Consider the following 12,484-nt stretch of genomic DNA (forward strand, 5'->3'; position numbering starts at 1 on the left):
CCATGGCTGGGTTGGAAGAGGAGCTGGGATCCTGGAGCAGAGCATCAAGTGAGCCTTGGGAGTTTTGCAGGCAGATGGAGGACAGGAAGGACCACCCAAAACTGCTGCAAAGACCCACAGTCAATGTCTGACACCCTGCAGAAGGGGCAGGACCAACACAACCCTGCTGTGCCCCAGAGCTGGAGGAGAGGCAGCCAGGGCAGAGCAGAGACAGCAGGAGGCACCGTGTGTTACTGAACTTCCCTGTGGAGAGACGCTGCCATCCCTGAAGCCCAGCTCATACACACAGGGTAGGGAAGCAGCTGCAAAGCCCGAGGCCACACACCATCTGCTGGGGACATCACTAGCACAGGTAAAAATGGTTTGGGTTCGATGTTTCTCAATGGCAGAAGCTAAACACATCCCTCCCCTTGCCATGAGGCTGCAGATAGAGCCACAGAAAGAATATCTCAACAGCTCCAGTGCTTGGAGTGTCACCACCCCCCAGCCCCCTCAAGGGTGGCATGGCTGCTCCAAGGGGACAGGAAAGCAGGAGGGATGCACAGGGAGAGCAGAGCATGTCTCTGAACATGCAGCAGGCAGTGCTGGAGTGCTCCTAGCTGGAGAGCAGCATTCCAGCTCTTGCCAGCTGCTTCCCCACCTGTTGCACCCTGGATCCTCACAGAGCACGAGGAGGAGCAGGTCCTAAAAGCAAGCACATCCTCACAAGCAGAGAGGAGGAAGGAGGACAAGCAGAAAGCAGGTTATCCTAGAAGATTCTCCCCTCCCTGAGCACCTCTCCCTCACCCTGCCACAGCACACCAGCAGCAGGGATGGATATATCACAACACAAATCAGAACAGAAGATCCAGCTGCCAGCAAGCCTGGCCAGGGACGAGAGGACCACAGACACACTCCTTGCCGTGGCTGTTCAAGGACATACAAAGCAGGTCCCACTCCCTGGAGCAGTGGATTTTGCATGGAGGAGCAGTGATGCCTCACCCACAATGCAGCTGAAGTGTCAAACATTTGATCTGCTGCACAGCAGGGTCCTTTCACTCTTCTCTTCCCCTTCACTTTGCCAGCATGACAGAGCAGTGGAAATTCAGCTCCCTTTCCCTGGTGAATGACTTAGAAGGAGGCTGGAATCTGAGCAAAGACTTGCCAGGCTCTGTTCCCAACCAGCTGCTCCGGGGTGCTCCTGGAATCTGGTTTAGTAGGCAATGCAACTCAGCCACCCAGTGGGAACACCACAGTCAGTCCAAGGCAGTGAGTGTGAGGCCCTTGCTTGGAGAGGGGGGTTGCAGAATCCCTTCACAGGTTAATTCCTCCAAGTCGTTACCTAGCGCTGCTGTCTACAGGAATATTATGGCTGTGCAGATCCTACTCCAATAACCTATTCCACAGCAAACCACTCCTCACCCTGAACAGGAACACGCTGGCCAAGGAGAGTCCACTTCGCTGGAGTCCTTGAGGAGAGCAAGACAGCATCAGCAGAAACCTTCACCAAGCAAAGCTTCAGCAGCAGGACGAGGGGAACCTCCTCTTCAGTCAGCCTCAGCCAGGACTGCTGAGCAATGACCAGTGTGCAGCAACACAGCACTCAAAGCCACATCTCCTTCCTGTAGAGTAATGCCTGCTAAACTACTGCACCTACCCCAGGAGGCTTTCCTGTTGTCTGCCATTTAATATTCCAGTATAGGTATGTTAGTACAGGATTATCCCTCCTTTGGAAGCACCAATTTAATAGGGGGAGAAACAGAAGAGGCAGAGAGCCCTTGCAATCTGTTGCTAGAAGAAAATCAACCCAAATGCCACCTATACACAAGATGTCCAGGCATGTGCTGCATCCGCCCATGGCGGCACAGGGCCTCGTCCCCGGTCACAGCCGGGCTCGCTGCTGAGCTACACCGGGATCCCTTCTGCCTCCCTCAGCCAGTGCTCTCCTCGCCTCTCAGGGGGCTTTCTGCAGAGGTTTCTGGGGTTTCCTGTGCAGGAAGGCTGGTTTCGTGGGCAGTCCTCAGGTTGGCCTGCTGGAAGGCACAGGAATCCAGGAATACGCCAGGGATGCGGTCGCCGAAGTACAGCTTGCTGTTGGCAGCTATTGCCTGGTACTTCATCAGCTCCAGGTACTCAGGAGTCAGCTTCAGCTACAGAAGACAGAAACCAGAGACTCTCAGAGACAACTTTCTAGTCCCTGAGGTGTTAGGTTTTGTGTCAGGCAGCCACCTCCTGGGGTGTGGGCTGTTAGATTGAGTGTTCTTCCAGTGCTGCCCACCTGAAGCTGATCTCCTGTGCAGAGGAAGAGTGAGTGCCCAGCTTCCCAGTGCTCACCTTGTTGGAGTCAGCCAGCTTCCGAGCAGTGTAGTACTCTGCATCAGCTTTTGCCTTCTCCCTTGCCAGGAACGCAGCATCTAACACAGCAGCAGAGGAGGGACAGGAAACAAAGCATTAGGAAGGGAACGGCCCCATCACACTGAGTACCTGAGCCCTCATCCCACAGGGACCAGCTGACCCAGGAGTGCCCATGCCTGGCCCTGTACTTGCCCTGCAGCTTCCTGGAGAGTTCCATGCACAGGGCATGAACGATCTCAGTACACAACCTTGCACTCCTGAAGCACCCTTGATGACTTCTACAGGTCTGAGGTTCCTCCACCTGCCACCACCCAGCCCCAGCAGTGTGGTTACCTTCAATCTCAGAAATCCGCTTCTCTGTTTCCTTCTCCATGATCTTCTGTTGGTAGTGAATCCTGGCCACCTGTGCAGCCTTCTCTGCCTCTGCAATCACAACGGGCTCAGCTGGGAAATGTGCTTCTTAGGGCTTGAGCACCAGCACCCTGACCCCAGCACCTGGCTGCAGTCTGCCACACCAGGAGCTGGTTCCCTGCTCCCTCCCTTCCCACTCAGTGCCACTCTGTACTCCAAGCAGTAGAGTCACAGGCAGAAAACACAGTGCTGATGTCTGCAGAGCTGACATCCTGTTTACAAGTGTGATCCCTCTGGCACAAGGACATGGAGCTCCAAGCCCAAGCAATTTTTCCAGCAGAGTGATCTCCTCCGTCCCTGCTGCAGGACAGAGGTGCTCCCTGCTCTGCTGCTGTGGGATTTTCACTCAGATGTTCAAAACAATTGCTTGTGCAGTCTGGCTGCACCTCCCTCAGGGAGCTGTCAGTGATGGAAGACAACATCCTGTCCCAGCTCTGCCCCAGCTCAGCAGGAATGCAGGCTCAGCTTGTGCTGGTGACATTACCAATGAGTGCTTTCTTCCGGTCTGTCTCTGCCTCCTTCTCCACCACCTTCTGCCTCTGGGCTGCAATCAGCAGCTTGGTCTTCTCAGCCTCCCTGCAAGGGGAGAAGCATTATCCTGGGGAAAGGGAATGAGGAGCAGCTCTGTATCCCAGGAGGGGCCATGGGGACAAGGGGCCAGCCAGCTGCCAGCTCCCTGCTCACAGCTGTGGGGACTGGCTCTGTCTGCAGCTGTATGAGCACGTGCACAGGCCAAAGGAAGGGATCATCCCCCTCTCCATCCAGAGGCCACATCTGGATGCAAGTCCAGTCAGAGGTGCTCAGGATGAGGAGCAGGGCAATGTGGGCTGGGAGCTGGGCTTGCTCAACCTAAGGTGAAGTGAGATCTAACAGCATCTCCTTCAGCCCAAAGGCATCCCAGAGATCCTGGAGGGGAGCTTGTGGGCAAGACATCAAGAGCCTTGAACCCTGATTCCAGTACGGAAACGGAAAACAGAAGGCACAAGTGCACCTGGCCAAGCACACACTGCTCAGAGCTCACCTCTCACTCCCTGAGCACCAGGGAAGAGCCTTCCAATAGAACTGTGCCTGTGCAGAACCCTCAACACTAATCAATGCCATTTTATATCCAGCTACTCACATTAGCTCAAAGTTTCTTCGGATGGCCTCTGGAATTTTGGGTTTTGTAACACGCACGGCCTGTGGAAGAAGAAAAAGGGAGCATATTTCGAATTAAACACTTTGATGCAATCTGAATAACCAAGACATCTCTTTGCAAAACCAGCTGCAGTGCTGTGGACAGTGGTGCCTCATTCTCCTGTGTAACACAGCTGAGCATGGCCACTCTCCCAGGTATGTCCTACATTTCTGTTTCCTGCCATCTATTCCAACCCACGCTCCCACCAGGGGCAGAGAATCCAAGCCTCGTCCAAGCTGGCCTTGGACACTTCCAGAGGTCCAGGGGCAGCAACAGCTTCTCAGGGTAACCTGTGCCAGGGCCTGCCCACCCTTAGCATAAAACATTCACCTTTCAGTTTAGAACTGTCCCTTATCCTGCCACTGCAGGCTTTGGCAAAAAGCCTTTCTTCTCCTTTTAAAATCTCTCATTATTGAAAGGTCACAACCCACCTGGATAGTGAGACCCGGTGCCATGACATTGAGGTCTTTCTGCAGGGCCAACTTCAAGTTCTCATCTATCTGATCTGTGTTTGGAGGACAAAAGAGAGACCAGTTGGTTTATCATATTTTCCCTCACAGCTTGTGTGCCAGAGTCAGCTGGCCTTGAAGAGCAGGTAACTCTACAGTGTAAGATAAAGATGCTTCCTAAGACCATTCAGTACATGTTTTCCCTTCCTATGCCCCCTGAAAAACATTCCCAAAAGGAGAGACATGTGCTAGTGACCGGAAAGTTTCAGCTGTTGATGGATTTGTGTTATCTGAACTAAGTGCAAATGTCTCTCAGCAAGAAAGAATTCTCAGAGCTTGTGGTAGAAGCCTATCCCTTCTCAGCACTTGGACTTGAAGTACATTAATATTAAAGTCCTGACAACCTTTTATCTTTCATAGGCCATTTTTCCCCTGCTCAGCCACTCAAGAAGGAACAGAACCTGTTCTGTCTTTGGGCACAGGTTCACCAAGGAGAACATGACCTGTGCTAATTCCTGAAGCACTGCTACCTCCCTGTGAAAAACCTTCCAGCTCTCACTTGTTAGAGGCAGCCAGAAGGAAGCTGTGAAAGTACACAAGTGAATTCCGCAACAGAGCAGGGGATTAAAAGCAGAAGCAGAACAAGACAAATCCACTGTCATAGTGAAGGCCACAGGCATCACTGCACACAAAAGAGCAGAGTGGGTGCTTTGTGCATCCAGAATAGGTGGGAAAAGACTGAAATCAAATTCCCACATGAGAATGGAGAAAGACAAAGACAACTGAGTCACTTAAGTCACAGGGTAAGTGGTGTGTGGATGTAAAAGGAGCTGAATTCTACACTGCAACCCCAGCAGAGGGGCAGTGTGGTCCAAGGGGCCAGCTGTAAGATACTCCAGGAAGATTCCAGTGGGATCACCCAGCTGCCATGCACTTACCAAACAGCTCGATGTACACCTCCTGCAGGGTATGGGCACTGCAGAACTGATTCAGCTCATGGTGGATTTTGTTGAAGATCAAGGTCTTGTCGTAGTCTGCCGTGTAATTCCTCACAATGTCATACACTGGGAAGGGAGAGAATCACCACAGGTCACCAGTGGCATGTGTCAGGATGTCAGGGAAGGAGTGTAGCACTAGGACAGGGGTTTTCAGGAGTCAGGTGGCCAAAGGCACAGCTGCCCTGCTCAGCTGTCAGGTGCTGCTGGGATTATACAACTTCAAAGAGCAGTCATGGCAAGATGTACTGCCTGGTCCTGCTTTATCACCTGCATAAACAAATGAAACAGCAAAGCCTCACCAGGACCTGCATGCATAGGAACAGGTATTACTGTAAAGTGAAAACAGGGATAATTCCCACTATTTAAGTCAACCAGATCCTGCATCAAAAGGAGCACGGTCATCAGGTCAAGGGAGGGGATTCTCTCCCTCTGCTCCTGCTGAGACCCCATCTGGAACTCTGCACAGTTCTGACCTGCTCCCCTCCCATATTAGAAGGACATGGAACTGCTGGAACAAGTTCAGAGGAGGTCATGGAGTTGCTGAGGGGACAGGAGCACCTTCCCTTTGGAGCCAGGCTGGGAGAGCTGGGGGCTGCTCAGTCTGGAGAAGGGAAGGCTGTGTGGGGACCTCACAGCTCCTTCCAGGGTCTGAAGGGATACAGGGAGGCTGGAGAGGGAATCTGCAACAGGAACTGGAGTGCCAGGACAGAGGGAATGGGTTCAAACTGCCAGAGGACAGGGTCAGATGGGATATTGGGAAGGAATTGTTCTCTGGGAGGGTGGACAGGCCCTGGCACAGGGTGCCCAGAGAATCTGTACCTAGCCCTGGATCCCTGGAAGTGCCCAAGGCCAGGTTGGATGGGGCTTGGAGCAGCCTGGGACAGTGGAAGGTGTCCCTGCCCACGGCAAGGGATGGAACAGGATGATCTTAAAGGTCCCTTCCAGCCCAAACCCCTCCATGACTCTATGAATTACAACAGGAATTCACCCTCCAGTGCCTCAGCAATGCTGGAGCTTTGCATTAAGCTGTGATGCTGAACAAAACAAGCTGTCTGTGTTTTTGGCTTGGTGAAATAAGAAGGTAAGAGGCTCCTTCACAGGTTTTGTCTCTGCAACTTTCTCAGGAGCCAAGCTGGAAGAACCTGGGATCAATGCTAAAGGACTGCAGGCTGTAAGGGTAACAAAAAATGGAAACAGGGAAGTTTTCCTGGCATGGAAAAGGGAAGTCCTGCAAACCAAGACAGAGCTGCCACAGGATGAGTGAAGACAGTCACAGCTCTGCCTGTCAAACCAGGATGGGAAATACCTGCATATGGGGCCAGCTTATTCACAACTTCTATTCGATCAATGTAGATCATAACACCACCACTGCAAGGGAAAAGAGAGTTCCTCAGTTACCACTGCAGCTGCTAGCAGTTAACATATTTAAAGCAAAGGCATCTTGATCCCTCTTTTACAATATTCTGAGCATTTTACAATGAGATGGCAGTAAATCCCAGTCCCTCTCTCTGCATAAATCACAAATATGCTCAGCAAGCCCTCAAAGCACTTTCCTTTCCCTTTGTGATTTCCTACTCAACCAGCCAAAGGAAAATGTTTCTGAACAGGAAACATAGCTGCAGCTATCAGGAAAGCAGAGGGGAAGGAAGCAAGGACAGCAGGTGACACCTGCCACAAAATGGAGACACACCTCAGCTCTTCTAGGCAGCAACACATGTTAAATAGAAAAACCCCTTAGTTTAATTCACACAATCACTGACTGCAGCAGGAGCTTGGCAAGCCCAGTAGAAAGGAAGGAGCAAAGCACATGGCAGACTTCAATCCACGTTCCCAGCTCCAGTGTCACGGTGCACATGGATCTCCAGGAACACCACAAGCACCTCAGCAGAGGGAGCCTGTAGGCAATCCTCTCCCCACGAGAGGATGGGCAGCCACATGGGCAGGGAAAAGGGGGAATCAGAGGTCAGGCTTGTCCCCAGCATCTGCTCTTAATGGTGTGGCTTTCAGAAAGTCATCCCTACCCCTGGGTGGGGATGGGTGCCTGTCACACTAGAGAAAAGCACAAACTCTACATGAAGAAAAAAAAAAAAAAACAAACCTTAACTTTCAACAGCTCTAAGTCTCTTGAGAGCCTATTTTTAAAGCAGAATACTCCTGCAATGATATCCTTGGGACAAAGGCATGTCACAGACCAGAAGCTTCAGCAGGAACTGTTTAGAGACAGCTCATTCCTGGCAGTGGAACTCCCACATTTCCAAACTCAGTCTCTGTGATGTTTTAACTCAAACATAACCCCCACGACAAACCCTATTTCTTATTTTGCAGATCTTCATCTCTGGCAACTCAAAGCCAAGTCTGCAAAAAAACAACCTGAACTTGCCTGTGTCTGTGCTCTTTTGGAAAAGGCCTCCCAAGCCCAGCCTGTGTGTAGTAGTTTAGATTTGATAATTTCAATATACTTTTTTTCAGCTGTGAGATAGGCTTAGGGCAAAAACAAGGCAGGTTAAAAAACTTAAAGGGTGTAAAAAACCCCTCTATTAATAAACAACATAAAGAAATAATAAAATCAGAATAAAATGTTCAGACCACTTGCTCTAAACCTGCTTCATGACAACTATGAGCAAAAAACAGTGGTGATAGATGGACCTTGTCTGCTGCAAATCTGGCATTTCAATTTTAAAGGGATGTTAGAAAGAAAAAGAGAGTGTCTGCAACACCCTGGATCCTATCAGGACTCATCCACAGTCCCATATCACCTCCCTGGCAGGACAGGGTCTGAAATGGGACCTCAGACCAGTGAGGAGAATCTGACTTTATCACCACCTTCCACAACAACCCTGCTGAGGATCTCAGCCAGTCTGGGACAGTAAGAGGGACATTATCCTCTGTTATTCCATTATGATGAATAGTTCATTTGTGTTCATGTGGTGTGGGAGGGGATAAGTAAATTTTATCAATCTTGCTGGTCATGCAATGGCTTTGAGGAAACAGGTGCCACTCAGACCCCAAAGTTTACAGGGAGAGAGGAACAAGGAGAAACGCATGTTGAAAAGAGAAATCCATAAAAGGAGGATCAACACATAGGCTTTGTGCACCGGGCAGAAATTTAAGCATAATTAGGCAGTAGTGCTGCCTGATCTGACAGGACAAGGAGACAGCATCCAGGGAATGCCATAGGAGATGGACACAGGTAGCAGGAAGACCCTGGAAAGCTTCAGACAATTCAGGATCTAAAATCTCTATTTAATGTATTCACTTCATACTGCCAGGGACAAACAGGACAGGTAAAGCAAAAACTGGGGAAGGGACACCCACACAGAAGCTTCCCAATATAGGTAAGGACAGAGGAAATAGGAATATAAAGGTGGTGGAAGAGAAATCCAGCCTTTAAAATCCAATGGTTTGATCTGTAAATACAAAACCTTAAACTGTTTTGGATCTATTCTGGTAACAGACTTTGAACTGGGACAGTGACACTCCAGGTGTGTTCCATTTGTTATTTATAAGCTCATGTTTTACTATGGAAATGTGCATGCAAAGCTTTGGCATCGAGCAGCCGCAGACTTTGGATTCCAAATGCAGCAAACTGAAAGGCTCCTGCAGTAACCCCTGAAAAGTGGACAGGGCTACTAGGACCTTTGGTAGGAGTGTATTCAATTATTAACTGAGAACTGCTTTCACCAGCTGGCTGGTGGTTTAAAGCCCATTTTTACTGCCTGTACCTTCCCAACCACCTGCTTTGCACAACTGAACCCCACAATGCTGAAATTCAACAGGAACTTAATTTTTAGCTCCTAAATCACAGAAGCACAGAATGGTTGAGGCTGGCTTTGGCCTCAAACTTAGACCTTTGGCTTGGCCTAGAGACTATTTACCTCACCACCAAAGGACTCTGGACAAGGCCCTGAAGTGAAAGGACAAGGTGGGGGGATGGATTCAGACTGACAGAGGGGAAATTTAGGTGAGATACATGGAAAAAATTCTTGGCTATGAGGGTGGAGAGGCCCTGGCACAGGGTGCCCAGAGAAGCTGTGGCTGCCCCTGGATCCCCAAGACCAGGCTGGACAGGGCTTGGAGCAGCCTGGGATAGTGGAAGGTGTCTCTGTCATGGCAGGGGGTGGCACTGGATGGGCTTTAAGGTCCCTTCCAACCCAAACCATTTTGTCATTCTGTGAAAGCTGCAGCACTGAACACTACCATAATTTACAGATACTCCTGAAAAACCTTTGAGATCTAAAATTAAAAACATGAGACTTTTAGGGTAATATTTATGCCCAAGTGATGTCTGATGCTGAACAACTCCAAGAAAGTTAATATGGGTTAAACCTGATCAACATTAACTGTGTTTTGTTAACATTGCCACTAACATTCACCTTCTAATTTCAATGTGGTCAATGTGGTCACTGTGTGTCACCACTCCAGTCACCACTGATTTACTTTTTTAAACAGAAATTTTGTTGAGGACCCTGAATGTAAAAGACAAGGAGAATCACTAGGTTTTTATTTCTGACGAGTCATCACTTTAACTTGTGGATGAACCAACACAACAGGATCTGTAACCCAACTCAACCAGCTCTCTCCTCCTACTTGTTACAGCTCAAGCAGGTCTGTGCTGGCAGAAGAATCAGCCTAGCTATGCAGCAGGAATTTCATCCCATCAGGATGGGACTCCTGTCCCATTAGGAGGATTCCCATCCCCTGTTTTCTTCTGCCCACTGCTGGGGTCAGCACTTTTATCAGCCACAAGATGCAGACTAGAAATAACCAGTCTGAGGGCAGAGCAAAGCACAAGCAACAAGGTGTCAGAATAACTAAGGGGAGAAACCCAGAAAAAAATCAAGATAACATCACAATAAATGCAAACATCCTCTGAACAGCAATTCCAACAAGAGCCAGTGCTCCCTCCTGTGCCTCCTGTTCTGTTGTAATAGGCAAATATGTGTACATTTGGGATTAATGTTATGGTAGGTGCCTTTCACTTCCCAATCACTTCCTGTGTCCCAGCACTGCAAAGGGCTGCCCAGAGTGCAGCTAGAAGAAATACAAATAGAAGCCATACCTTGTCCCACAAGGCACATTCTTTACTTCATCAGTCTGCAGCGTGGTCTGCAACACAAACACAGCCAGCACTCACAAATCACTCCTTCCTCCAGGAAGGCCCTGCTGTGCCCAGACCCCCACAGCGGGAACACAGAGCCAAAAGTGTGTCCTTTGCCTCCCTTGTGATGCCTGCAGGAGTGGGCAGAAGGCAAAGCTTCTCCTCAGCTGCCTCTTGGAGGATGCACAGGCAGCAGTGCCTGCTCCCTTCCTCCAGGCACGCTCCTGGGAAACAGCAACAGCCACAACCACGGAGTATCCTGCCTGAGCGGGACACAGCCAGTCCCAGTGGAGGGCTTTCCAAGAGGACAAATCCTGGCTGCCCAGGGGAGGGAGAGGGCACTGACCTGCACAGATTTGAAGGTGGTGATGAACGGGAGCATGATGTGGTAGCCAGGGCCGCTCGGGCTGGTCAGCAACGCGCCGCCCCTGTGGAGAGGGAGCAAAACAGGGCAAGGCTCAGGAAGGTGGGGAACAGCAAGGATTGGCTTTGAGGGCGAGCAGGGACAGTTCAAACTGCCAGGGCTCTCAGGGAATTGCATCAGTACCCTAAATTTGCCGGCAATTCCCCAACAAAAGGGCATAGCGCACCTGATCTTTGCTGGCTGCAACTTTGTGTGAGGCCTGTGAGCCATTAACTCTTGGAGCAGGCAGCTATTGCTAAACCCTCCCAGCATTGCAACACTGCACAGAGCTGCAAGAACACAGCTTTCTCCTCTCTAAACAGTTTGATGGTAACCGTGGAAAAACCCAGCCGTGGATGTGATGCTGCCAGTTTGGATTTCGGTGCAGCCCCTCGCCCAAAGCACAGAGAAAAATCCCCCAGCCTCTCCTGTTCATCACGTTTGTGGTGAAATGGGAAACAGCCCACAGTGCTGAGTGGGTAGGACGGGGAAAACATTCCAAAGCACCGACCCAGCAGGAGATCTGGCTGGGTAACAGTCTGGGACAAAGGTGACGGTTCTTGCTGGCACAGAGATCAACAGATGTGAGAAGGCAGGGCAGACCCAGAGCTTTGGTCCGCTAAGCTCTAAAATCCTGTTTGCGAACAGGGCAGGGAGGAAGGAGAGGCAGGAAAAGCAGCTGAGGATTCAGAGACCCAAACACACAAGGGCTCTGCATGAGACCAGGGTGTCTGGGACTCACCAGCACGGGTGGAAGAAAGCAGAAACAACAAGGGCTGCCCACCCAGGGGGAGAAATGCCGGAGAGAAGCGCAGGATAGCGCCATCCCCGGGGCCAAATATGAAACCCAGCTCCGAGAGGGCTCCCGGGGCACCGTACCTGTAGTACACGGCCAGGTGTCCCTCCTCGACCCTGTGGATGGCGGAGTACAGCAGGAAGACGAGGAGCCCCGTGGCAGCCGCGGCCGCGGCCCCCGCCTGGGCCATGGCCATGCTCGCATCCCCTCCCGGCGCCGGGGGCTCCACGGGCCCTGCCCTGCCACAGCAACACCGTCAGCGCCGGGCGGGACCGCCGCGGCACCGCCCCCGACAGCAAGGAGACAGCCGCGACAAACGGGACGGGCCGGGATGGACACAGGGACAGGGCCCGGCAGCGGAGGGCGGGACCGCCCGCCCCGCACTGGGGGCTGCGCCGGAGGGAGCTACCGCCCCGTTCCGGCCCCGTAGGGACCTGCCCCCGTCACTGCCCGGCGCCAGCCCCCGCACGGCCCTGGCCCTATCCCGTGCCCTGCCCATCCCATCCATATCCTAATCCCGATCCCGTCCATATCCCCATCCTGTACCTGGCCCTATCTCTATCCCCTACGTGTTCCAATCCCTATCTCGGTCCCTAGCCCTGGCCCGTAGCTATCCCTGTCCTTTCTCCCTATATCCCTGTCCCGTACCTGTCCCGTTCCCCACGTGCTGCCGAGGCCGCGTTCCCACCCCCGCCGCGCGGCACCATGGGCGCGCCACGGCGGCGCGGTGTGATGACGTCACGATCGCTCGCCGGATGGCTGCCCCCGTTGCCAGGCAACGGCGTCATGGCGATGGCGACGAGGGAGCGAGCGGGCCT

General features: G+C 51.7%; 1 protein-coding gene across 1 annotated transcript; it reads right to left on the reverse strand.

Annotated features, from left to right (window-relative positions):
• Window positions 1–1,471: 1,471 nt before the first annotated feature.
• ERLIN1 (ER lipid raft associated 1) lies at window positions 1,472–11,873 on the reverse strand. The gene is made up of 11 exons (XM_062496385.1): window positions 11,750–11,873; window positions 10,814–10,895; window positions 10,429–10,475; window positions 6,676–6,737; window positions 5,310–5,435; window positions 4,354–4,427; window positions 3,866–3,924; window positions 3,230–3,321; window positions 2,668–2,757; window positions 2,314–2,393; window positions 1,472–2,129 (listed from the first exon to the last, which is right to left on the reverse strand). Exons 1-11 carry the CDS (start codon window positions 11,860–11,862, stop codon window positions 1,911–1,913), a joined length of 1,044 nt encoding a protein of 347 aa, XP_062352369.1. The 5' UTR covers window positions 11,863–11,873; the 3' UTR covers window positions 1,472–1,910.
• Between the last annotated feature and the right edge of the window lie 611 nt (window positions 11,874–12,484).

This window comes from Cinclus cinclus, chromosome 7 (assembly GCF_963662255.1).
Source record: "Cinclus cinclus chromosome 7, bCinCin1.1, whole genome shotgun sequence".
Taxonomy (NCBI): domain Eukaryota; kingdom Metazoa; phylum Chordata; class Aves; order Passeriformes; family Cinclidae; genus Cinclus; species Cinclus cinclus.